The sequence below is a fragment of the Papio anubis genome, chromosome 11 (genome assembly GCF_008728515.1).
Source record: "Papio anubis isolate 15944 chromosome 11, Panubis1.0, whole genome shotgun sequence".
In the NCBI taxonomy this organism is placed as follows: domain Eukaryota; kingdom Metazoa; phylum Chordata; class Mammalia; order Primates; family Cercopithecidae; genus Papio; species Papio anubis.
Genome location: NC_044986.1, coordinates 44,713,593 through 44,738,777, shown reverse-complemented (window position 1 = coordinate 44,738,777; position 25,185 = coordinate 44,713,593). Strand labels below are relative to the sequence as shown.

At 37.6% G+C, this 25,185-nt stretch overlaps 1 protein-coding gene across 13 annotated transcripts in view; it reads left to right on the top strand.

Moving 5' to 3' along the window:
- STAMBPL1 (STAM binding protein like 1) overlaps positions 1 to 24,834 on the top strand; it is a 145,475-nt gene extending 120,641 nt beyond the window's left edge. For 9 of the 13 annotated variants that reach the window (XM_031652195.1, XM_021943463.2, XM_031652193.1 and 6 more), the window contains 8 exons: positions 11,884 to 12,049; positions 16,696 to 16,833; positions 17,886 to 17,994; positions 19,542 to 19,603; positions 19,755 to 19,817; positions 21,004 to 21,077; positions 22,329 to 22,350; positions 23,100 to 24,834. In XM_031652195.1, coding sequence (XP_031508055.1) covers positions 11,884 to 12,049; positions 16,696 to 16,833; positions 17,886 to 17,994; positions 19,542 to 19,603; positions 19,755 to 19,817; positions 21,004 to 21,077; positions 22,329 to 22,350; positions 23,100 to 23,431 — 966 coding nt within the window. In that variant the 3' untranslated portion in view covers positions 23,432 to 24,834. The other 4 variants (XM_031652194.1, XM_031652204.1, XM_031652201.1 and 1 more) reach the window with 3 other exon arrangements.
- Positions 24,835 to 25,185: the final 351 nt, after the last annotated feature.

Sequence of the window (25,185 nt, the reverse complement as noted above, 5' to 3'; positions counted from 1 at the left end):
CCCGGGGATAGGCAAAGTGGGGTTGGGGCGGGACGCGTGCGGGATTGCTGCGGCAGCGGCGCACGCGGGCACCTGGGAGCGGCGGGCTGCTGCGGGAGGCTTTGGAGACTGGCTCCCGGCGGCTGTTGGGATCTTTTCTCGGGCCCGGGTGCTCAGAACGCTGGAGGACTCGCTTTTCTAGGGACTTGATGCAAAGTGCTGACCCCGCGGGGCAGGCGGGGCAGTTCCGGCACTCCTCGGAGACCACTGTGCTCCACGTAGAGGTGGGTGTGGGGGGCGGACAGGAATTGAAGCGGAAGTTTGGGAAGCTTTAGGGTCCCTGAAGGAGGACCCCGGTTGGAGAGAGGAGCGGAACTCCTGGACAAGCCCTGACAAGCCAAGCCAAAGGTCCGCTGCGGCGCTGGTGGGTGAGCGCGCGCCGCCCCGCGGGGGCGGGGAGAGAGCCTGCAGCCTTCAGAACAGATATTGCTCATTTTCTGGCAGTTCTCAGACGTAGGAAATAAGTCAGCCCCGAAGCAGTGGTTAAACCGGAGGGCTCGGAAGAACGGCACCGTTTCTTTCTCGAAAAAGTTATATGGGGGCTGAATGAGCTTCTGGAGGCTTGTTTACCTTTTTTTATTGTCATACAGAAAAAGAAACTGTCGTCTCCCTTCCGGGAATTCTCTCCTTAACACTGTAAGTCGCTGCCTGAGTGGTTTCATTTTGTTTTGTTTTTCTGCCCTTCTCTTCTTTTGCCCTTTCTTAGCTTGCACTCCCACGGTAGTTTCTGCCTGGTCTCCTGCTGGGGTGGTACCCGTTCCCACCACACAGAACCCGGCGCCTATTATTGGCCAAGAAACTTGAGCAGCCTGTTTTGAAAAGTCCCTCGCTCAGAAATGCCAGCTTGCGGATGGCTAAACGAAGAGACGTGGATCCAGGAGGCTCATTGGAGTACCGGAGCCTCTGAGAGTCCATGGATTTTTTTTTTTTTTTTTTTTTTTTTTGTGGCCCCAACAAAGTGCCAAGCATAGCGAGAGAAATGTTTACAAATGTGCTCTCCGTGGATTCTCAGGAGAGCCATGTAGTGGGGAAGATGACCACATCCCCACTTTACAGATGGCGAAAGGAGGTTCAGAGAGCTTCAGTAATTCAACCAAGATCACACAGCTAGTAAATGGCAGATATGGGATTGAACTCAGATCTAACTCCAAAACTCAGGCTGTTCCCTGATTGCATCTGATATCCAGATTACTGATATCCAGATTACACCAAAAGGCTGAGATGTCTGGGTCCATTTTATGATTAGAAAAAAAAGAAAAATCCTCCTGTTCCTTTCAGAAATAATGTGCACTATTTGGGCTTCTTTAGAAACTTCCTTGGAGAAAATTTATGATTCAAGATTGAGAAACCATTTATACAATCTCAGACCACACTCTTCTCTCCCTTGTTATTAACCATTGCACTAATGCAATGTTGGCTGCTTTGAAAATCTCTTAGTTCATGGACAGCAGTATTAGCAAAGTGTAAGAAAATTGCCAAAGCTTGGAGCTATGCTTGTTGAACTTTTGTACCAATAGCACCTTTACCAGAGGCTGCGTGTGTTTAAAGCCCGAAGAAAACTTTGCTTTCCTGAAAGAATACAGACACACACACACACACACACATATAAATACACATACATTTATGTATATATACATATTATAATACCTATAAGTTAGGTGTAATTTATAACATTTGTATATGATATATGGCCTAGGAAATTAAGGCGTATTAAATAAAATTTATAAATGCAGATGAGTCAAATACAAAAATCAGACATAACCCTATCACCTAAGTAATCATTTTTTACGTTTTGCGGTATATCTTCCATTTATCCCCTTTAATAGAACTCTTTTAAATTTAGTTACACAGAAATTGGTTTTGCACTCAGGACATGCCTAACATCAGGCCTTTATCCTTAAAGAAGTTTCGACACTCTTGTGTCACCTCATGTGTCTCCAGAAAATGTTTGCTTTTATGCCTTCACAGTTAGTGCTTTCTTAGTAGTAGCAATAAATAAAATGGATGCAAAATGCTAATTACTTGGAATACAGAAGCAAATTTTAAACTCTATTAATGGGCTGGATGTAGATGGGTGGGGAGCTGTTTTCTGCTTTTCCCCTCTTTCCCTAGTCCTCTGACTCTGATGATAACTACAGTCAACAAATATCCCCATCCTTAACCCCTTTTGCTTCTCTTTCTCTTTCCTTCTCTCAACCTTCCTGGTATTAGTTTTCTCTTTCCTATTTCTCAGTGTTTTCACTTCGACACTTAACAATAACAAAGTTCGAAATCCCAAAATATTGGCAAATTTCTAAAGGAGACAGAAAAAGAGTCAAACTTACTTTACAAATTTGTTTGAGAAATAGCTGTGGTTGCTTTTTTTTTTTTTTTTTTTTAATTGTGCATGACCCTGTTATTGGCCAAGAAACTTGAGCAGCCTGTTTTGGAAAGTCCCTCACTCAGAAATGCCAGCTTGCAGATGCCTAATCGAAGGGATGTGGATCCATGAGGCTCATTTGAATTCCGAAGCCTCTGAGAGTCCATGGATTTTTATTTAATTGGGCCCCAACAGGTTTTGTCTTGCATTATTTAGGACATTGGCCAGGCAATCACTGGACAGCCAGTTTTATCTCCTTTACATTTTTTAGAATGGTTATCTTATGGTCAAAGGAAGGGAGAGGGCCTTTGGAAAATAAAGCTGTATATTTACAAGTAGTCATACAGAATAGTTTTGTGGGGAAAATAAAGAAAGTTATTTAATTTGTAATTTAATCATTTTTCTTAAACCAACCCAATGAACATAAAACGGACTATTTAATCATTTTTGTAGTTTAATTTGTAATTTAATAATTTTTCTAAAGCCAACCTGATGAACATAAATTGGGCTATTTATTTTCATTTTTAATGGGCCGTACTTACATCGCAAAGGACTTGAGAAGTCTTATAAATACAATAAAATAATAAATGTGAATTAAGACATTAGCAACCAGGATGGAAAAACCCAAATTTATAAATGATGGCAAGGTTTGCAAGCAAAAATTAAATTGATAAATGGCATCACCCCCACTACCAGCTACAGTTAGGCTAATGAAAAATCCTCTAATGTTCGTGCCTGAAATACAGTTACCACCCTTAGTGGCAAATTAGACTTTAATTTAGAAAAAAAAAAATTTTCTTGCACTGACTTTAGAGAGGGGAAAAGATAAAATAATTAGAGGCAAAGAAGATCTGGAATTTAGACGTTGTCTCTGAGTAAGGCCTTTGAGACACTGGACAAGTAATTTCCTTCTGAATACTCTCAAATTAACACATAGAAGAAGTGACAATGTTTCAAAGGAACCTCTTTGAAGGCTACTAGAATGCTTTAGGGGTGCCAAATTACCAGAGTAAACTGCCAGTTTGAGAGAATAACTGTTTGTTAAGAGATGGTCTGAAACCTAAGTAAGGAAATCCCCCCACTTGAAAGCCCCTAGGAAGTTAATTGCTTTTGGCGAATTATCTTAGGCCCCAAAAGTCCCTTGGTGAGCACATGTTTTGTAATAGGGACTAAAGACTAATGACTTATGGTGAAAAATGAAATAACACCACTTAAAACTTGAAATTGACAAAAAGCAACTTGAAACCAAATTTAGGACAGTGAACCCATCCGTTTCTTCTTTTTAAATAGGTAAATGTAGAAAAAATGACCAGACAATGTAAAACAAAAAGCAAATATTTAAAAACTACATTTATACTTTATCTCACCCAACTAATGTAAAGAATTTTGATTTGACTTATAAATTCCTAGCCTTGTCTACACATATACATAATGGCATGTTTAATTTGAGCTATATATAGTCTGCTTTTTGTTCCTTTGAATGTTACACAAACCTTTTTCTATTTCTGCATAATTTTTATCTTGTGTTTTTTATTGGATACATGATAGAGCATTTATTAAATGAGCTGGGATTACTATAATTTTTATTACTTTTTAATTTATTACTTATTTTTATAATTTACTATTAGAAAAAAGCATTTCTTAAATGTACTGATATATATATATATGTGTGTGTGTGTATATATGTATGTGTGTGTATATATATGTGTGTGTGTATATATATATGTGTGTGTGTATATATATATATGACTTTTTCTTGTTACCCAAAAATTACTCATAGAACTTACATATGAAAATTGTAGTACTTATGATGAAAAATCATAAAATAAGACAATTTAAAACTTGATAAAAAGCAACATAATATTATATGTTGTACCTTGTACTTCCTTATAAGGTACAACACTGTAAGAACCTTAGTGTATAGTTTTCTTTTTGCTATATATGTATTCATAAAAGTGGAAAAATAACATTTAACTAATAAATCCTCTTTATTTTCTGGAAAATCCTTGCTTTAAAAAAAGTCGTTAGCTTTTTATATAGTTAGACTTCTAACACCAATTATATCTTCAATTCAGTCTCAAGCAGGAACAAATCTTCAGTCCACTTGCCTACCTTTATTGTCTTTGAAGTGACAGTGTGAGTAGTAAAGCCCAAATCAGAGAGAAGTTGACTTTTGTAAGATTGGTAACTTCACCTTCCCCGGAAGGAAATGAGGTGGTTCTTCCCTTTGATCAGAACTGCTTTCTTGATTTGAAATAAACTGTTGTACAGCCCAGTCACCCCATCTTTAGGCATTTAGAAACAGCAATCATAGTTATATAGGACAACTTGCCTGAGTCCCACTGAGTAGAAATGATAGTGAATTTAGTATAAGATTATACCTTTAGGCTGGGCGGGTGACTCACACTTGTCACTCAGCACTTTGGAAGGCCAAGGTGTGTGGATCATGGATCAATTGAGATTAGGAGTTTGAGACCAGCCTGGCCAACATGGTGAAAACTCGACTGTATTGAAAATACACAAGTTAAGCTGGGTGTGGTGGCATGCCTGTCATCTCAGCTACTCGGGAGGTTGGGGCAGGAGAATTGCTGGAACCCATGAGGCGGAAGTTGCAGTGAGCCAAGATCATGCCACTGCACTCCAGGCTGGGCGACAGAGTAAGACTCCATCTAAAAAGAAAACAAACAAAAAATTATATCTTTAGAGCAAGGCCAGCCTTGTAAATTAGCAAATCTGACTACAAATTCAATCAGCAGATATACTCAGCCCAGCAAAGTGAGCAAGCTTACTGTAGGTTGTGTTAAGGCATGGACAGGGATAAACAGGCAAAATTAGAGTAAATTTGACAATTTGACATTGGATTCATTAATGACAGCCTGTCCTTCGATGAAGTCAGGCAACATTGTGTTTCTATTCACCTCTGTGTTTTGTGAGGCTATAAAAATATAAGATGTGAGAAAAGTGAATACTTTTTATTTGTGAGGGCAGAGATCTTGAAGAAGAGAGTGAGAGGAAGTCAGAGTATGAGGGTGAAGGCTCTTGTTTTCTGCTGAGGATTTAGCTTTGGTTTTTAGCCATTCTCACAAAGAGATCATTGGTCCTAATTAACTGGTGGTTGTTGTTTTTCACATGAATGTCTGTAAGGATTTAGGCTTGATTTTAAAAATTGGGCCTGTACTCACAGAAAGACAAATACTGCATGATCTCACTTTTATGTGGAATCTCAAAGATTCGAATCTATAAAAGTAAAGAGTAAAATAGTGGTTACCAGAGGCTGGTAGGGGGCAAAGTTGGGAGAGTTAGGGAGATACTGGTCAAAGGATACAAAAAGATACAAAATTTCAGTTAGGAGGAATAAGTTCAAGAGATCTAGTGTACAACTTGATGTCTATAGCTAATAACAATGTATTGTATACTTGAAAATTACTAAGAGTAGATTTTAAGTGTTCTCCTCACACACACAAAAAGAAAATGAATAAGTATGTGAAGGAATGCCCAATGTTAATTAGCTCAGTTTAGCTAATTATCTTCCAAAATATGTACACAATTCAAGACATCATGTTACATACCATAAATATATACAATTTTTTATTTGTCAAATAAAAAACAATACAAAAAACCCTGGGCCTGTACTGCCCACAGGCAGTCTTGTTAGCCTGCAGATAAAGCGTGTATGTGTATATGCACATGTGCATTTATTTATTTTTAGTATTAGTCACCACCGTCTAAGTGTTGGGGGATTTTGCTTTCACTTGAAAAATGGAAGCTCTGGGCTCCCATACCACATGGCCCCTGTTCCCCTGGGGCTCAGCAATGGTTGCTCCTTTGCCCCTCCTCTCTCGGTAGTCTCTTATCCCAGGTTGCTTTATTCTTGTATGACCCAGGTGGCCCCTCTAGGCTTGTAAGGACTCTGGGGCTGTATTTTAGGGCTCTGTAGCCCTCACATTACCCATTTCCTCTACCAAAGATCATTTCTTTTCTCTTCAGACTTATTTTTGGAAGGGTCATTATTTCTTCATGAGAAGTCAAATTCTGATTTGCAAGTGCTGAACACAGATGCCTTTAGTCTGTAAAACTCATATTCTCACATGTAAGTGTAGTAACCTGCTAACCTCAGATTTTGCTTCCTCTAACCTAGTTGCCCTGCAACTGTGATGAGCATCAGAATCACCAAGGGTACTTCCCCATTCTCAGAGATCCTGATTCCTTAGGTCTGTGTGGGGGCCTTAATAAATAATGCATCACTACAGGATTCTGATGTCTGTCGGGGTCTTGAGAACTATTTTTCTAACTCTAGCACTAAACTCAAAATGTAATTTCAGATGGAATTTCCTAGGCTCATTCATTTTGTTTTATGTATGGCTTGGCCAGTCATGGATCTAATCAGTAACTTGCAGCTGTTGCTTCAACTACCTCTGTCCTGGACTTTCCAGAGATTCGCTTTAAGAAAGAAAGAGGACATCCCTGGGATAAGACTACCATGTATATTTTTATGTACACATGTTAAAAAACATATAAACAAATGGGATCTTTGCTTATCTCTTTCATGTAGAAAAATTTATTTCACTTCTTTTTCAGGTTTTTGGTAATGTAGTAGGACAAGATGGCATCACTATATCCCTGTTTTTTACACAGATATATTAGAGATCTTATTGGAAATGTTAAACTATTCAATAATAAACTATTCGTCTTTTAGAATTTCTTTTTCCTCAAGTGTTGATAAGTACCTGAAAGTCTACAAGCAGACAAGAAGAATTAGTCAGTGGAACTTCATTTCTTGCTCCATTTTTGTCCTCAGCAGTAGAGGGTGGTGAGATTTCAACCCAGCCTAGCAGGACCAATAAGTCTGGAAAGAAGTAGCTCCAGTTCATATTGGCACCTGCTAATTCTAGTTCCGAAGACCATGGGAAATCTCTTGCCTATTTAGCTCAGTGATCATCCAAGATGGAAAATTCTTGGGCTCAGCTGTGAGGGATCCCAAGTTTATATGTACCACTAATATCTCACAAATCAAGAATCCAAGAGATTCAAGAGACTGTAGTTCATTCCTTATATTAAATTCTTAGGACTGCTGACTGGGTCAGCAGTTTTGGGGGCTAGAAGCCTGATATCAAGGTGCCAGCTGGACTGGTTCCTTCTGAGGACCACGAGGGCAGGATCTGTTCCAGGCTTGTAAATGGGCTTCTTTTCCATGTGTCTTCACATTATCTTCCTCTGTTTGTATGTGTGTCCAAATTTCCTCGTCATCGTCTTCTTTTTTAAATTTGGAAGTATATACTGTTTAATCTACAAGGTTTATATAGCTTTAGCTAAAAATAGAAAAAAAAAGCAAAACAAAAACAGTAAAGCCAAGACACTCTTCCAAAGTCTGGACCCTTCCAGCCTTCCAAATACAAGAGCTCTGGAAGTTGTATATACCAAATTTCCTCTTCTTAAAAGGTCACCAGTCACATTGGATTAAGGCTCACCCTATTAACACCATTTTAACTTAATCACCTCTGTAAAGGCCCTATCTCCCGATACTGTCACATTCGGAGGCTCAGGAAGTTAGGGTATCGGTATCAATGTATGAATTTGGGAGTGGGGGGAGGACACGATTTAGCCCATGACAGTCCTGAATCTCCTTTGCTAGATGCATGACTGCGGGCCAGTCACTTCACCAGTTGGGACATTGCCATCTCTATCAGAAAAGGGGTTTGGGCTAGGTCATCTATAAAGTCCTTTCTGCTCTAAATTGTAAATATAATGAGATACCAACTTTTAGTTTAATTGTTTAAAATTTTAGAAGGTAACTGGATGTTTTGCTGGTGTCAACACCCCCCTTTAAAAAAAAAATTCGGCCGGGCATGGTGGCTCATGCCTGTAATTCCAGCACTTTGGGATGCCGAGGCAGGCAGATCACGAGGTCAAGAGATTGAGACCATCTGGCCAACATGGTGAAACCCCGCCTCTACTAAAAATACAAAAATTAACTGGGTGTGGTGGCGAGCATCTGTAGTCCCAGCTGCTCAGGAATCTGAGGCGGGAGAATCACTTGAACCCAGGAGGCGGAGGTTGCAGTGAGCTAAGATCACGCCCTGCACTCCAGCCTGGCAACAGAGGGAGACTCCATCTCAAAAAAAAAAAAAAAAATTCTCACTTTTTGTTTCTATTGTTCTCTCAAGTACCCCTCTGCCTTCTGTTACTTCTTTGCTGCATTCTGAGAGGATTGGGGTGGGGAGCACTCTTTCCTGTAGAACCCCATAACCCATCTATTTTCATCAATCTATTTGAAATTCAAAGCCAGGGGTTAAAATGTCCATTTTCAATTTGAGATGTCTAACTTTCAGATAAATCTATTAACATGCATTTCTGAGTGACTTTTAAGCTAAGCATTTTATTTTATTAAGCTTGTATAGAAGGGTAACCATTATACTTATATAATAAAGTGCACTTTCAAAAATAGTTCAAATATAAAATAATATTCATAATATTTTAGACAAACCTCCTAGAACTTATATGTGTCTTTCTCCCCAGAGTAGTCTCTATGGGTGCCTAAACAATACTGCATTATTAGATTTTTTTCAGTTTATAAGCCACACAAAGTTAGCCCATGTCATCTCTAGAAGTATAAAAATAGGCAGTGTTCTGAGAGATATATCTGTTTATTCTTAGTTCAGTAACAGCACAATGAGATGCTAATTTATGAGGCACTTTTTGTTTATCTTATTGTCTTATTGGCAACCAGCAACTCCTGTTGCATTTTTGACATGGGAATCTATCAGGGTGTGGTTAATAAAGTACATTTCCATGGTAAGTATTCTCTAAGAAAAAATAAACCAAGATTTCATCAGAGACAAAAATTACTGCAAACTGTAGTTACTACTTTCTGGTGATTTGTATAACTGAGCTTTTGATTTCAAAAATTAAAAAGTTCTCTTTAGTGTAACATATTTTTGTGTCCAATAATTTTACTTCAAAAACAAAAGAGAATTTTCTTTACCATCAAACAATGTTGCTATAATGAGTGGTGATATATTTAGTCCTAGTGGACCAAAGAGAAATAAAACGGCTTTGATTATGCTGGTTTAAGAAAATATATCCAATTAAACAAAGGTTAATATTTATGATGTTTGATTTAGTAAAATTATAAGACTACCAAAGAAAGCTAGAAGAGCAAAAGAACCCAAAATTTATATAAAGAATTAAATGTTAATAATTCAAAGGTTTAGAATTTTTTCCACCTTTCGAATACTAAGTTGCTGTTATAGATTTACTACCATTATTACCCCTATTTTCCATTTTACTAAAAAATAATAACACAGGTGATTATGATAAATCAGTATAGATCTTTAGGCTCAACACAACCTTGCTACCTTTTAAATCTTTTTATTATACAACAAACACATATGCGTTATCAAGAAAAGATGAGTTAAGCAAAATGAAAAAAAAAATAGTCTTAGCAACTAGAAATAAGCACCATTAAAATTTCTGTGTATTAAAAGATAATATACTGCTAAATTTTTTTTTCTTGAAATGTCCCTCTTTTCTTTTGCTTTTCGTTTTCTTAATCCCTAACCTTCTAGTGTTGAATTTTCTGGACCACCGTTATACCCCCTCATCAAGAGGGCATTTTTTTCCTGCAGTAGCTGAGCACAATGGTCATATTGAAGAAATTCTCTTGTGGGGCTTTGCCTAGAGGTAAAATCCTCTTGGCCGGGTGTGATGGCTCATGTCTGTAATCCCAGCACTTTGGGAAGCCGAGGCGGGAGGATCTTCTGAGGTCAGCAGTTTGAGAGCAGCCTAGCCAACATGGTGAAATGCCATCTATACTAAAAATACAAAAAATTAGTCATCATAGTGGCGCATTCCTGTAATCCCACCTACTCCGGAGGCTGAGGCAGGAGAATCACTTGAATGCTGGAGGCAGAGGTTGCAGTGACCCGAGATCTAGATTGTGCCACTGCACTTCAGCCTGGGTGACAGAACAAGACTCCGTCTAAAAAAAAAAAAAAAAAAAACCCACAAAAACAAAACAAAACAAACAAACAAACAAAAAACACCAAAGTAAAACCCTCTTCACGGTGATGACTATAAAGCTTGCTTTTGCCTCTCTTTGTCACAACAAACTGTTTGCCGTCTGATGCTGTGCTCAAAATTGAGAATTCTCACTGACTGTTCCAGGCATCTGTCTACTCATTCTTGCCATGCTGAGGGCTGTCATTTCTCACCGCTGAATGCTTTTTTTTTTTCTGCTTTTTAAAAATCTTTTCCTGTTTGCTTTGAACTTCAGTAAAAACAGTTTAAAAAAAAGTATATTAAGAAGGTAATATACTTTTATTTACTTATTTTTGTTTTTTTTTCTTCTTCTTTTGGTTCCTTTTCAAATCCATTTGCCACACTGACACTGGAATAAGCCTGAATGGGGGTCTGTATTTCTTCCAGTAGTTAAATTCAGTCACTGAGCTGTTGCTGTATTTGTAACTGCCGTGCTAGATCCGGGGCTGACCATTCCTGAGAAAGTGTGGAGATCGTTTTAGACTGGCATGGTGCTGGGGCAGGGCGTCAGTCATTATCTTCTGTGTCTGCTAATTCTTGCATCATTTCTTCTACTCTGTAACCTGGTTGGCTATGAAAAGTAATTCTTCCTCACTGATGCTGCAGGCAATGGGTGAATATCCAATTGTTCTCTGAGTTTCTTGTCATGGGATACAAAGAACAAATCTCATGTGTCCCTGTTTCTGAGAGGTTCAAAGGGAATGCACAGATTCTAGCATAGGATGACTTCCAGCTTCTAACTATTTGTCTATGCATTCCATTTCCTCACCCCTGCCAGAGGTTACAATCATGGTCACGGCTGTTTTGAGAAATTCAGTGCCAAAACTGGAGGGAGGGAAATGCAAACTCAGCTTCTTCCCAAGCTTCTGGGCGTGGCTGGCAAGTTTTGCCTTCCCTGCCAGCAAGAGCCCTGGCTTTAGGAGTCTTGCTACAGTTTTCCCAGACTGGTCTTCCGGCTGACTTCTGGTTCTTAGCGAATTCCTGCCAAACACCTCCCCTTTCCCCAGTATCCATTTGTTTTGAAGGTTCTTTGCAGTCTTCTTGCCAATAATTGTCTATAAACAAATGGAGTTGTTTGCATGCCTAGGTGGAGTAAAATATTTAGGAAACTATTCTATAAATATGAAACAGCCCAGATTTGGGCCAGAAGTCCTGGCTCTGAGTCTCTTGTTAGCCACTCTTAACTGTGAGTTTTTGGACAAATCTTTTCTCGCCCTCAGAACCTGAGGTCTGAACTGCTATACAGGTGACCTGCTGCCTTCTCGGAGAGAAATCTGAAAGACAACAGAGCCCTCACATTGGCTTTGCCTGTGCACAGCAGATACCGCCAATTTTGGGCGGGTTACACTTGTTTACCATGTTACTTACTTCAGAAATCAATAAAACTTGTTTACCATGTTGCTTACTTCAGAAATCAATAAAATTCTCTTCATGCTTTTATTTTACAGGTTCTTACCTCTGTTGTTAGATTATTGTCCAAATGTGTTAATGCCCAAGTGACTGATATCAACTCCAAGGGATTTGAATTGAGGAAGATCGTTACTACAATTGAGACTCAGAACTTGGAAGGCCTGCATCACGAGGGCCAATTCTGCCGTAACCCCTGTCCTCCAGGTATATTACACAAAACATCCAGAGATTACAGTGAAAGTCACAGTTAGGAATAGCACATAGTCATGGCTATAATAATTTTACAGATTTTGGTTCTCCTGTATTATATAGCATAACTGAGAGAAAAACAACTATGAAATTATTTTCCAAAGATGAGTTTTATTTATATTTAGCATGCTTATTTGATATGGTTATGGATAAATTTAATTTACAAGTGACATGCACCTCTGAAATGAGAAGATTGGTCTATTTGGCTCCATTTTTTTCCTAAGCGAAAATGACTCATTTGTGAATATGAAAGCTTATCATGTCAAAACTGATGCATCTATCATAACAATAGTGGAACTCTGAAAGCAAGAGACTTCTACTCTTAAGGGATATGTCTCAGCACTTCCCTTCAATCAGAAGGTCTCTAAGAAAGCTGTCCTGGCACTGAAGCCTGCAAAATATATTTGCATTTTGCAGCTGAATAACTAGATGAATAAGAAAAGCAACAGGCAGAAACCAACAGCTTTTTTTTTTTTAAATCAATACTTTGAATGGCAAACTAATTTCAGATGAGAAATCCTTCAAACACTGGTAAATTAAAAGCTAAGCAAAATACAATTGTGCAAACATTTCTTCAACTTTGAGTAGAGTCGAAAAAAGGAAAATAGCACATGGGTTCATGTGATAGATTAGTAGAACAAAAAAAGGACTGTAGTATGTTTCATGGTTGGCCTCCCAGGCTTCCAGCACTCAAGCTGCAAAACATGATGGGTCCTGTTTGTGAAAAGATTCTACCAGTCTCCCTATGCTTCCTGTCCAGATTTTAATAACCCTTATGGAAATTTCTCCTTTGTAACCCAACCCGTTTTACTTAAATCCATTTACACTTAAATCTTCTCTGACACAAATAAAAAACGGCTTCCTGGCTTTATTATGACCTGCTAAGCACAATCAATTTGCCCTATGAATCGAAATCTTTGTTCATAATTTTAAAACCTAAAATGCAAATTAAAATGAACAAAATATGCTTTGCGCATCAAACTGTCAAGGATTTTTGTCTATTGCTTTTTTGGTTTTGCTTTGTTTTATTTTCATTTAAGAAGTGAAGTAAATTGTTATAAACTTTTAAGAAAGACATTTGAATATATGAGTCAAAAATTTAAAAATGTTTAGACTCGCTAAGATAGCAATTAAATTTTAAGAAAATACCTTGAGAAAGTAATCAAAAATAAAGGAAAATATTGTACGCATGATATTTCATTATCAATATGATGTGGGATTCCTTAGGTAAATTTTGGAATATTTAAAGACTGAAATAGTATGTATCAAACAAAGTCATATTTTCTGATACATTTCTAACATAATCCTCAATTATATAAATCTTCTTAAGTGATTTCCAACTGATCTGGCTGGATTCACTGATTCTCCCTGATTCCTCTATAAAATATCCTGGATGGCATCCAACCATGTTAAATACTCTTCCCACTTCAATTCCCTCTTTTTGAATTTTAGGCTTATCAATATTTAAGTTGCTTCCAAATCTGTTTACGCTCATTGGTGTTGTGATATTCATATGTAATTTGATTGAATATTGTATAAATTAATGAAATACAAATACAGAGAAAAGACAGATTTTATCTCTATGAAAATTAGGTTCAGTGCTTTGGAGAATTTAGTAAAGATGAGATGCTGAAATGTTGTTGATGAATTTTGTGAGAGAAAAATAAAAGTTAAGTGGTAAGAAAAAATCACAAAAATCTCTAAAGCCATTCATACAGATTATTGGTATGTCTGTGTTTTCATTTCATCAAAAAGGAAGGGAGGGAGGGAGGGAGGGAGGAGAATAAAAGAAACAAAGAAAGGAAGAGAAAAACAGACAAACAGGAAATTATAAGTGATGCGTTATGGATGTGACTTAAGTAAGAAAGAAACTGAGATTCTAATAACTTCTATATCACAAAATTGTCAAATGATTAAAAAGTTATATTTTATAAATTAAAATAAAATATTTACAGTATTTTTAAATTGTTTCCTATGTAAATTGACATTTTTGATTAAATGATCAAAGAAGTCTTCCCCACATCATCATATTCAATAGAAGGATTCTGTGGTATACTGCCTACATATTTCATATATACACTTTATACATATATATACACACACACCTGTTATGTGTATGCTCATGCATATACATGTATGTATGTATTTATATGCATAGGAATGCAACAAAATAACAGGCAGTATCTCAAAGTTGTTGATATATAGTCTTTTGTTTGTTTGTTTTTTTGAGATGGAGTCTCACTTTGTAGTCCAGGCTGAAGTGCAGTGACATGATCTCGGCTCACTACAACCTCTGCCTTCTGGGTTCAAGCAATTCTGCAGCCTCAGCCTCCCAAGTAACTGGGACTACAGGAGCACACCACGACGCCAGGCTAATTTTTTGTATTTTTAGTAGAGACGGGTTTTTGCCATGTTGGTCAGTCTGGTCTCAAACTCCTGACCTCATTTGATCTGCCTGCCTTGGCCTCCCAACCTGTTGGGATTACAGGCATGAGCCACTGTGCCCGACCTGATACATAAGTTCTTATTATACTTTCCTGCCTTTTCCAACATTTCTGTAATAAGCATATGTACCATTATACTTAAAAAAGTATTTTAAAATCTGATTTTCAATGAAACAACTACTTATTTTCTTATTTTAATAAATTTTGTTTTCATACTTTGGCAGAACCAAAGAACCTGTGGTTTATTGTCTCTCCATTATACCAAGGATGTTGTGCTAGGCACATTCTGCAAGATAATTTATTAAAGAGACCAATTCATTCAGAGACCAGTATAATACCATTAGCAAAAAATAAAATTATACTTGGACTTGGGCTGTGTTTTCTTTAAATATTGCTACAATGTTATATAGCCCTATGCACTATTTTTGAATTTTGTTCTGGGAATCTCCAGTTTGTCTTTTTTCTATTGACAGACTATTGTCTTTATTTACTAAAATAGCATATATATTTACATGTCATAATTTGCTCATGTAGTAAATATTTTGTTTTATCAAAAAGAATAAAAAGGAATATATGAAGTTATTAAGGAATTCATGTTCCTAGGAAACACAGCAGGAATTAATTTTGCTGTATAGGTGAGCAGAGCAGATTAAACTGCTTATTTTTTTTAAACTAGTTATACCATTAACAATTAGAGTCACTAGTAATGTTTTTCTCAGACACTTCTCTTGGTATTTTCTGTCACTTTCTTCTTCATTCTGTATTCCCTTACCTTCATCTAGCTTTCTTTTTCTAGCATTTTTTAGCACTTGATATCAATATATTTATTTGTGTATTGTCTACCTCCATCCTGAGAAGGTGAAGTCTTTGGTGATGAAGGCTTTATCTTATTTCCTGCATAATATTAAACTTCTAAAAAGTTCCTAGCACTCAATAGGCATTTAATAAACACCTATCAGATAAATGAATTTTTTTTTTTTTTTTTTTTTTTTTGAGACGAAGTCTTGCTCTGTGCCCCAGGCTGGAGTGCAGTGGCGCGATCTCGGCTCACTGCAAGCTCCACCCCCCCCGGGTTCACGCCATTCTCCTGCCTCAGCCTCCCGAGTAGCTGGGACTACAGGCGCCCGCCACCTCGCCCGGCTAATTTTTCTTGTATTTTTAGTAGAGACGGGGTTTCACCGTGTTAGCCAGAATGGTCTTGATCTCCTGACCTCGTGATCCGCCCGTCTCGGCCTCCCAAAGTGCTGGGATTACAGGCTTGAGCCACCGCGCCCGGCCGAGAAATGAATTTTTTAAGAGAACACATTACATGATGCTTACTAATAGCAATACAGTGACTCACTTTATTTTTAAAGTAAATTAATGCAAATGTGTATATTATTTAAAATTGTTTGTTTTAAGATAACAAGCCTGATAGATAATAAATTTTGGTATAAATATGTTAATGCTTGTCAAAACTCATCAGTATGTACCCTGTCTTTTGATGAAAAAGTAATAAAAAGGGGAGAACAAAGAGAACTGTCATGCTCACTAGGCAGGCCGAGTGCAGTTCTGACAGCAATGCAAGATAAATATTGCTATCTCCGTCATACGCAGGATGAAATTTAGGCTTGGCGAAAACAACACTGTTAAAGATTTTATAGCTCTTCAAGATTTGACCAAAGCCTTTAAAACTTCAAATGTTCTTTTCCTTATTACACTATTTCTTATCAGGGTTTGTGGACTTTGGAAAGTAAAATGAAAAGTCAGAGCAATGTGAGTCAGTTTGATAATCTCAGTGTCCAGTAACAGCTGTCCCCACTCTGAATATATACCCACCAACCTCTCCCCTTTCTCCAAGGAAGTTGGTTGTTGGCAAAGGCATTTCGTGCAGTGCACTTTGTCATTCTAACCTTCCTTTATTTTGTATGCTCCTGTTGCTAATCATCCTATTTCTATGGGCTTCCGTCACTCTTTTAGCTTTTGTCTTGGGAGACTTCCTGGCTCTTGACATGACTTTTACAATAATCTTTTTCCCCATTGTATTTATATATCATTAGCCTACCCCGCTCCCCTTGTGTTTTAGAAGAGTTTTATTGTCTATCATCCCTGCATACTTCCCACCCTGTTACCTGCCCATGTCCTGTTCATACACTTGCTCCTTTTTCCCTTGGGCAGGCGAAAGGAAAGCTAGGGACTGCACAGTCAATGAGGATGAACCAGACTGCGTGCCCTGCCAAGAAGGGAAGGAGTACACAGACAAAGGCCATTTTTCTTCCAAATGCAGAAGATGTAGATTGTGTGATGAAGGACATGGTAAGAGTCTTAAAAAGCAATTGAAAGAGATCAATCTTGGAATTCCATGTAGAACCATTTATAAGACAATTTGAAATTGGGGCCTACTGTGGTGCTGTGTTGACACACAGGAAAGGGAAGGACAGGTAACTAGGGTACCGCAGGACCAGGTACCGAGCTAATTACTGGTCTAGACCTTTATGAGTAAGTCTAGGCAATTCTTCCAGATATAGGAGAATGACTAAATATGAACCCTAGGAACAGGGTTCATCAGCTCAAATCAAAATCTCAGAAATTATTTTGTTTCTGGCCTTGACTTATGCTTGTATAATAGTGCTTGTTCATGACCAGAAAAAGCTCAGAAGCCTGCAGTTACAAGGACACAGAAATCCAACAGTTGGGTAGGAATGCTCCCCATTTCTTTGGAGATTTAGTTGTTCTGATAATTCCAGCTGGGGACCTGAATTTTCATGGATATCCCAGTGTATTCTAAGGGCCCATATTAAAATATAACACAAGTATTTCTAGTTTTGTTTGACATGGAGAAACCCCTGGACATAAAGCTTTTCCCCTCCCTATTCAGCCTATAAAGCAGTGTTTCTCATCCCTGGCAGTGCATTAGAATTGCTTTGGGAGCTACTAAAAATGTTTCATGTTTAGGTACCACCTCAAGGCAATTACATCAGAGTCTCTGAGTGAGGGCCTTGGTATTGGCTTGATTGAGTAAATCTAGGGTAGAGCCTAACATTCTACATTTTTACAAGCTCCCAGGTGATGCTGATGCTGCCAGTCCCCAAGTCACCCATTGAGTGTTAAGGCTAGAGACTAGAGGAACAGGGGAGACATCTAAGCAATGGCGAGGTTTGTCTTGGTTTGTCTGCTAAATGATTGCTGGCCATTTCAACCTGGGGTTTCCTGTTCTGTGTTTAAACACCAACTGTATTACTGGTGTCATGCTGTGACTGTTGATATAAGCAGTGGATCTCAAAAATGCATGCAGCTCCTGCCCACCATTTTCATAGTCCACTTTTAATTAGCCACTATAACTAATAGTTTCCAAACTGATTTTCTAGGCTTAGAAGTGGAAATAAACTGCACCCGGACCCAGAATACCAAGTGCAGATGTAAACCAAACTTTTTTTGTAACTCTGCTGTATGTGAACACTGTGACCCTTGCACCAAGTAAGTTGTAGTCTTTTTCTGATTAAACCACTAGCTATAACATGAGAGTTATCATTTTCCTAGGGAAGTAACACTGACTGAGAGTTAAGAATTAGGGTTCTAGTCTTGCTTTGCCACCAAGCAACTAGATGACCGTTTGCTTATTTAAACATTAGTGAACACTTCCTGTGTAGGTGACACTTTGCTGGCCACTTAAGCTAAAGATGTGAGCCAGACACATGCCTGGTATCAAGCTGTCAGTCCAGAAGATTATGAAATATTTGGAACTACTATTATTGTAGTCAAGAAAAGCAATGGCTATTGTATTTCGGCAGCATGAGAATAGCATCAGAAGAGACTTATGTTCCAGGTGTTACAAATTATACAGGAAAACTTTTCAGCTCTGCCTGAGGAGATGGAGGTGAAGACATAAATGTGTCTCATGGCTTGAGTCTTGAAGAAAGAAAAGAAAGAGCATTAACAGGTGCACACGGAAGGAATGCACATTATAGGCAGGGGAACAGCAGCTGCAAAGAGACAAAGGAAGCGCAGGAAAACAGAGTACATGGCTGGAGTGTAGGAAAGACTAAGAAGGGGTCAGGGCTGAATCATGAAGGGCCTTGTCTTTCAGGTTAAAGAAGTTGGTTTTGACCCAAAATTAGAGAACCTGACTTGTAATTCATCTTGGGAAGCTAATAGGCTTAAGAATTAAGGGCATGATGCTTTATGTTTTATTTGCTAGGAAAATTTTATGTACAGTTGTCCCAGGCTCTCCCCTGGCCCCAAGTGTCTGAGAATGCCCCTATGATGACAGGCTAGGTAGGCACTTGGGAAGCAACTGACTTAGTAAAATAATAACAATAATAGTAGTTCCAAATATTTCATAATCTTGATTTAATTTTCTTCTCATCATAACCTTTTGAAATAGATAATATTACTTCCATGTTATTGATGACATAATAGGCTCATGACAGTCTGACTTTCCAAGCTCACCTAGTCAGGTAACGGGCAGAGGCTGTGAACTCAGACAACCTGACTGTGAATGTCTGTCTGTCTGAAATAAATCACATATGAACCTCTTGAGTCTCTTGATCACCACCGTATGCTAAAAGTAGCAGCCTCTAAGGGCCAGCTGAGTACCCTCCCTGAGCCGCATCATGGGCATGGCTATCACCTGGCCATTTTCTCAGCTATGGGAATTTTTTGGAATTACTCTTGGCAGTTTAAGAGCTAGTTTAAGCTGTAGGATTTATGTGTTCAGTTTACTACCAGGTTTAAGTTTATTTTTGTGTCTACTTCATCTCTCTTGTGTGTCACTATCTTCCTATCTTCCTTTAACTCTTGAAATCTTAAAACAGAGTCATTCCTTATGATATTTTTCATCCAGCCATCCAAATTATATCAACTTGTGCCTGCTTTAGATACTACTCTAGAAATATTTGAGGGAATATGTTTGCCAGAGATGCAAAGACGAATAAAATGGCCCCTAATTTATAACGTGCCATTGAAAAATGATCAAGGAATCATTCCTCCAGGCTTTTGAATTTCCCCTGTATTTTGTTTTCTAGGTGTAAACATGGAATCATCGAGGAATGCACACTCACCAGCAACACCAAGTGCAAAGAGGAAGGTAATTATTTTTTGACGGTTATATTCTCCTTTCTCTCATCCCCATGGAAAGATGTGAAGAAAAACCAATCACTCTTGATTATTTGAGAGTCCTTTGTTTAATCTTAAAGATTGCTTATTTTCATATAAATGTCCAATGTTCCAACCTTCAGATTCCAGATCTCATTTGCTGTGGTTATGTCTTCTTCTTCTCCTAATTCCACCAATTGTTTATGGTAAGTTCTTGCTTTGTTCAAACTGCAGATTGAAATAACTTGGGAAGTAGTTCACAAAGATTTGCCTTATTCTTACCTATAAAAAGCTACCAGTTCGGTAGATTTATGTATTGTTAACTTCTTGCCTCCGAATGCAGCCTTGAGAGCTGATAGATAAGAACAAATGAAATCATCCCTCAGCTAGTTTCTGAGCAACGGTTTTGGGGCATTGAGTGATATTCTAATCCTTCCTATGAATAAGAGTTCTCTGCAGCAGTGGAGTTGGCCAAAAATCAGAAGTAATTCTTCACTATTCATTGAGATCTCCCTATGCAAAAAGAGAACACAAGAAGCAAAGGCATTCCCAAGAAACACATTGCAGGGAACGGTTAAAAAACTTGTACTTCTCTGCCTCCTCTTCCTTGGCCTAATGGCTTGTTTTTAATTATTTCTCCTCATTAACTTAAAATACTATGGGAACACATGTTATACAAAGGTGACTCAGTAGAGTCAGTAGAAAAGCCAAAATTAGGTATAATCATAATTAGTCTAGAAAAATCCCTTTAAGTCATTCATCAACTACAGGGTCACACCAACTTTCGGTAACTTAGAAATATCCAATTTTCCCTTCTCTGTCAGAACAATTCTCTGTTTCTTCGGTTCAGTTGAAGAAGAAAGTTTGCCTTGCCATTAGCAGTTGTTTAGCTGAAAATACATTTGGGATATTTAAACACTGTAATTGTGCTCAGAGACATACAGATTCTTCTATCTCACGTTGACGTTAATGCATACACCTACTGAGTATGTATACTTGAGTTATTTGTGTGTGTATTTCAATTTCTGGGCATCCATAGCAAGTTGATGTTGACTTGCTTGTTCTGCAGCTTCTGTGTCCTACCATAGTCTTGCCGTCCACATCTTTGCTGGACAGGGAGTGGTGCTTGCCATATAAGTCAAAAACCATCTTCATGCTAGGCCAGCTCATGGTAATTAGATGACTAATTAAGATATGTCCTTTCACTAGAACACTTGACTTAGTGGTACGAAAGTTTCAAAATCAGCTGCCTTCTGTGGTGTTTGGCCACTTTTAAGTTTCAATGAATTTCTCCTTTTCCCTTCTTATACTTCTCTTAGTATGAAAGTATGTTCTCACATGCATTCTACAAGGCTGAGACCTGAGTTTGATAGAATGTCTTTGTTCTTTCAGTGGTGATAAAGAAAGCATGCAGAAAGCACAGAAAGGAAAACCAAGGTCCTCATGAATCTACAACCTTAAATCCTGTAGGTATTGAAATAGGTATCAGCTTTCCTTAAAAAAAAAAAAAAAATAGAGCAATTAGTGATTTGGCTTTTTGTTACTTCCTTTTACTTTTTTGTTTCTTGTTTGTTTGCTTCATTTTGTTTGAGATGGAGTCTTGCTCCATAGCCCAGGCTGGAGTGCAGTGGTGCAATTATGGCTCTCTGCAGCCTCAAACTCCTGGGCTCAAGTGAACCTCCTGCCTCAGCTGGGACCCTGGGACTACAGGCATGCACCACCATGCCAGGTTAATTTTTTTTTTTTAAATTTTTTATAGAGACAGGGTTCACTTTGTTGCCCAGGCTGGTCTCAAACTTTTGGCCTCAAGCAATCCTTCTGCCTCAGCCTCCCAAAGTGCTGGGATTATAGGTGTGAGCCATCACATCTGGCCTGTTACTTTCTTTATTTAAACATTGCTTGTGTTTGTGTGTGCATAGGTTAAAGGGGCCTCACAGATGAATTATGATATGGTACCCAATTTAAAAGTAAGCTTCTACACAAAAACCGTAAGAATCAACAAAGGAGGGAATTGAGAGTGTGCTGAAAATGAGCTGAAAAAAAATCATGGCCAACCTCCATGTTCCGTGTTGATGTTATCCCTGCAGAGAAACAGCCTTTACCAGGCATGGGTTCAGTATCCAAGCCTGAGCAAAGAGATTGCTCTTAAAGTTTGGCTTAACTTTCTCTGGCTGCCGGTTGACCTTATGTCTCACCATATCTTTTCCCAACATGGTATCAATACATTTCAGATAGCAAGAAATACGCCGAGAAAAGAAACCAGGTGCGCTTGATGGAATTATTTTATTTGGGACCAGGGCTCAGTGGGAGTTAGGATTCTTTAAATTAATATGGTAAAAAAAATTTCAATTTGAGCCATTTTCTGGTATTAAAAATAAGAATAGTTACAGGGAAGAAAATTTTAGAGTGGTTATATTTATCGTTTAATAAGTCTACATGAAAAATAACCTCAACCTATTTTATGAATTCTTTAGGTTTCTTGCCTTTAAAAACTGAGACAATATTGCTCAGTTTCTGGCAAGGCTGGAACCTTTCAGAATAAAAATTGAATGGTAAAAGTATGCTTCTTAATCACTTAATCTAGCTTCCTAATTTTATACATCAAGCAACTGATTGTACTTCTTTCTGAATTAAGGAAAAATTAGAAGTTTACATTTAGAATATGCTAAAGATATATTTTTATTTATCTTTCTCTGCTTCCATTTTTTGCTTTCTAGGAAACAGCAATAAATTTATCTGGTAAGGCTTTTATTGTTTTATTTCATAGAGATGGCTTCCGTTAGAGTAATAGGCCAATTTCAGAGTAAAATAATGTTGCTACTTTCAGTGACGTATTGTGGGATCTTGTTATTTCTCATACAGTTTTACCTGCTCAGCATAAAGCATTTATCAGGCAATTTGTTTAAATTTATAATGAATACTCATAGATAAAATAATCAAGTAACAATAGGACACAATAGTCTGAGGCTTAAGAAACTTCTCCTACATAATCAGCTAGATGTATTACAGAACGCCTGCCTAAACGGATCTAGAGGTTAAAGTGCACTGTAGACTCAGGTATTATCGGTGTACCCAACTCTGTAACAACATACATGATTCCATTCAGTTGTTCTTTGATCTGTGATTTAGGGATAAGATGATCATAAACTCTTTGCTTATACTTTTAGATTTGTGGATCACTGATCATTGGATCCATGAGAGATGTTATAGATGATCTTTTCCAATCCTCTTATTTTATAAATGAGAAAAGAAGACACAGAAATGTTATATATTGTGCCCAGGTTATTTAACAAATTACCGGGTACATGGCAGGATTTGGAGTTAGAACTCAAGATTGCCTTGTTTCTGTATTCCCGCAGTCAGCTCTTCACAGATCTTTAGGACTTAGCTATATTCTGAAGTACTATAAAAAGAGAAATAAACATGGTTTTCAGTAATGGGAATTTCATTTAGAAAAACAAATTTTTAGACTATTTTCTATTTTTCAGATGTTGACTTGAGTAAATATATCACCACTATCGCTGGAGGCATGACACTAAGTCAAGTTAGAGACTTTGTTCGAAAGAATGGTGTCAGTGAAGCCAAAATAGATGAGATCAAGAATGACAATGTCCAAGACACAGCAGAACAAAAAGTTCAACTGCTTCGTAATTGGTATCAACTTCATGGAAAGAAAGATGCATGTGACACATTGATTAAAGGTCTAAAAACAGCCGATCTTTGTACTCTTGCAGAGAAAATTCATGCTGTCATCCTCAAGGACATTACTAGTGACACAGAAAATTCGAACTTTGGAAATGAAGTCCAAAACTTGGTCTAGAGCAAAAAACAACAAATTCAGTTCTGAGTATATGCAATTAGTGTTTGAAAAGATTCTTAATAGCTGGCTGTAAATACTGCTTGGTTTCTTACTGGGTACATTTTATCATTTATTAGCTCTGAAGAGCCAACATATTTATAGATTTTTAATATCTCATGATTCTGCCTCCAAGGATATTTAAAATCTAGTTGGGAAGACAAATGTCATCAAGAGTAAATGCAGTGGCATGCTAACTACCTAAATAGGAGTATATGCAGAGGACGAAAGATTAAGATTATCTTCTGGTATCTAACATATGATTCTGTAGTATGAATGTAATCAGTGTATATTAGTACAAATGTCTATCCACAGGCTAACCCCATTCCATGAATCAACAGAAGCAGCTATGACCTTCTGTTGGAATGTCAGTTACTGAACAGGCCACTTTGCCTCTAAATTACCTCTGATCATTCTAGAGATTTTACCATATTTCTAAACTTTGTTTACAACTCTGAGAGGATCATATTTATGTAAAGTATATGTATTCAAATGAAGAATTTAAATAAGGCTCTACCTCAAAGAATTTTGCACAGATTAATCGTATCATAGAATACAATATTTCAATTGTGAATTCACATAGAAAACATTAAATTATAATGTTTTACTATTATGTATGTGTATGCCTTTTACCGGCTCAAAACCACCTACTTCTTTCTCAGGTGTCAAAAGCATTTTGAGCAGGAGAGTATTGCTAGAGCTTTGCCACCTCTCCATTTTCTCCTTGGTGCTCATCTTAATGGCCCCATGTACCTCCAAACATGGAAGTATCATCAAAAAATTACTTAATCCACCAAAAGGCAAGACTACCCTTAGAAATTCTAGCCTGGTTTGGAGATACTAACTGCTCTCAGAGAAAGTAGCTTTGTGACATGTCATGAACCCATGTCTGCAATCAAAGATGATAAAGCAGATTCTTATTTTTCCCCCACTCCCCAAAATGTTCAATAATGTCCTATGTAAAACTTGCTACAAATGGCAGCTTATACATAGCAATGGTAAAATCATTATCTGGATTTAGGAATTGCTCTTGTCATGCCCTGTAGGTTCTTAGATTTAAAAGCCTTCTCATTGCTGCTGCTATCCTACATTTAAATACCTTTGAAAGTTTGTATTAAATGTGAATTTTAAGAAATAATATTTATATTTCTATAAATGTAAACTGTGAAGAGAGTTAAAAACTGAAGCAGATGCCTAGAACCACCTAAAGAACTTCCATTTATAGAGGATTTTTTGCCCCTTGTGTTTGGAATTATAAAATATAGGTAAAATTTTCTGGTTTTCTCTTTTTTGGTAGGGGCTTGCTTTTTGGTTTTGTGTTCTTTTCTCTAAATGCTGCTAAATATAACTTGTTTATGAATCTTTAATGCTTCTTGGGTTTCTTAGAAGATACTTCCTTTTTAACCTTAACACTTTTAGCAGGTAAATAATTATTTCCATAAGTTGCAACTGCCAAGAAAACCTCTTCCAAACAGCACATGATTATTTGTCAAACAGCATCATATTCCAGATACTGGAATGTGGATAAGAAAGTATAAATTTCAAGGGGTAAGTTTTATTATTATTATTATTATTTCATTATACTTTATGTTCTAGGGTACATGTGCACAATGTATAGGTTTGTTACATACATATACATGTGCCATATTGGTGTGCTGCACCCATTAACTCGTCATTTACATTAGGTATATCTCCTAATGCTAGCCCTACCCCCACCC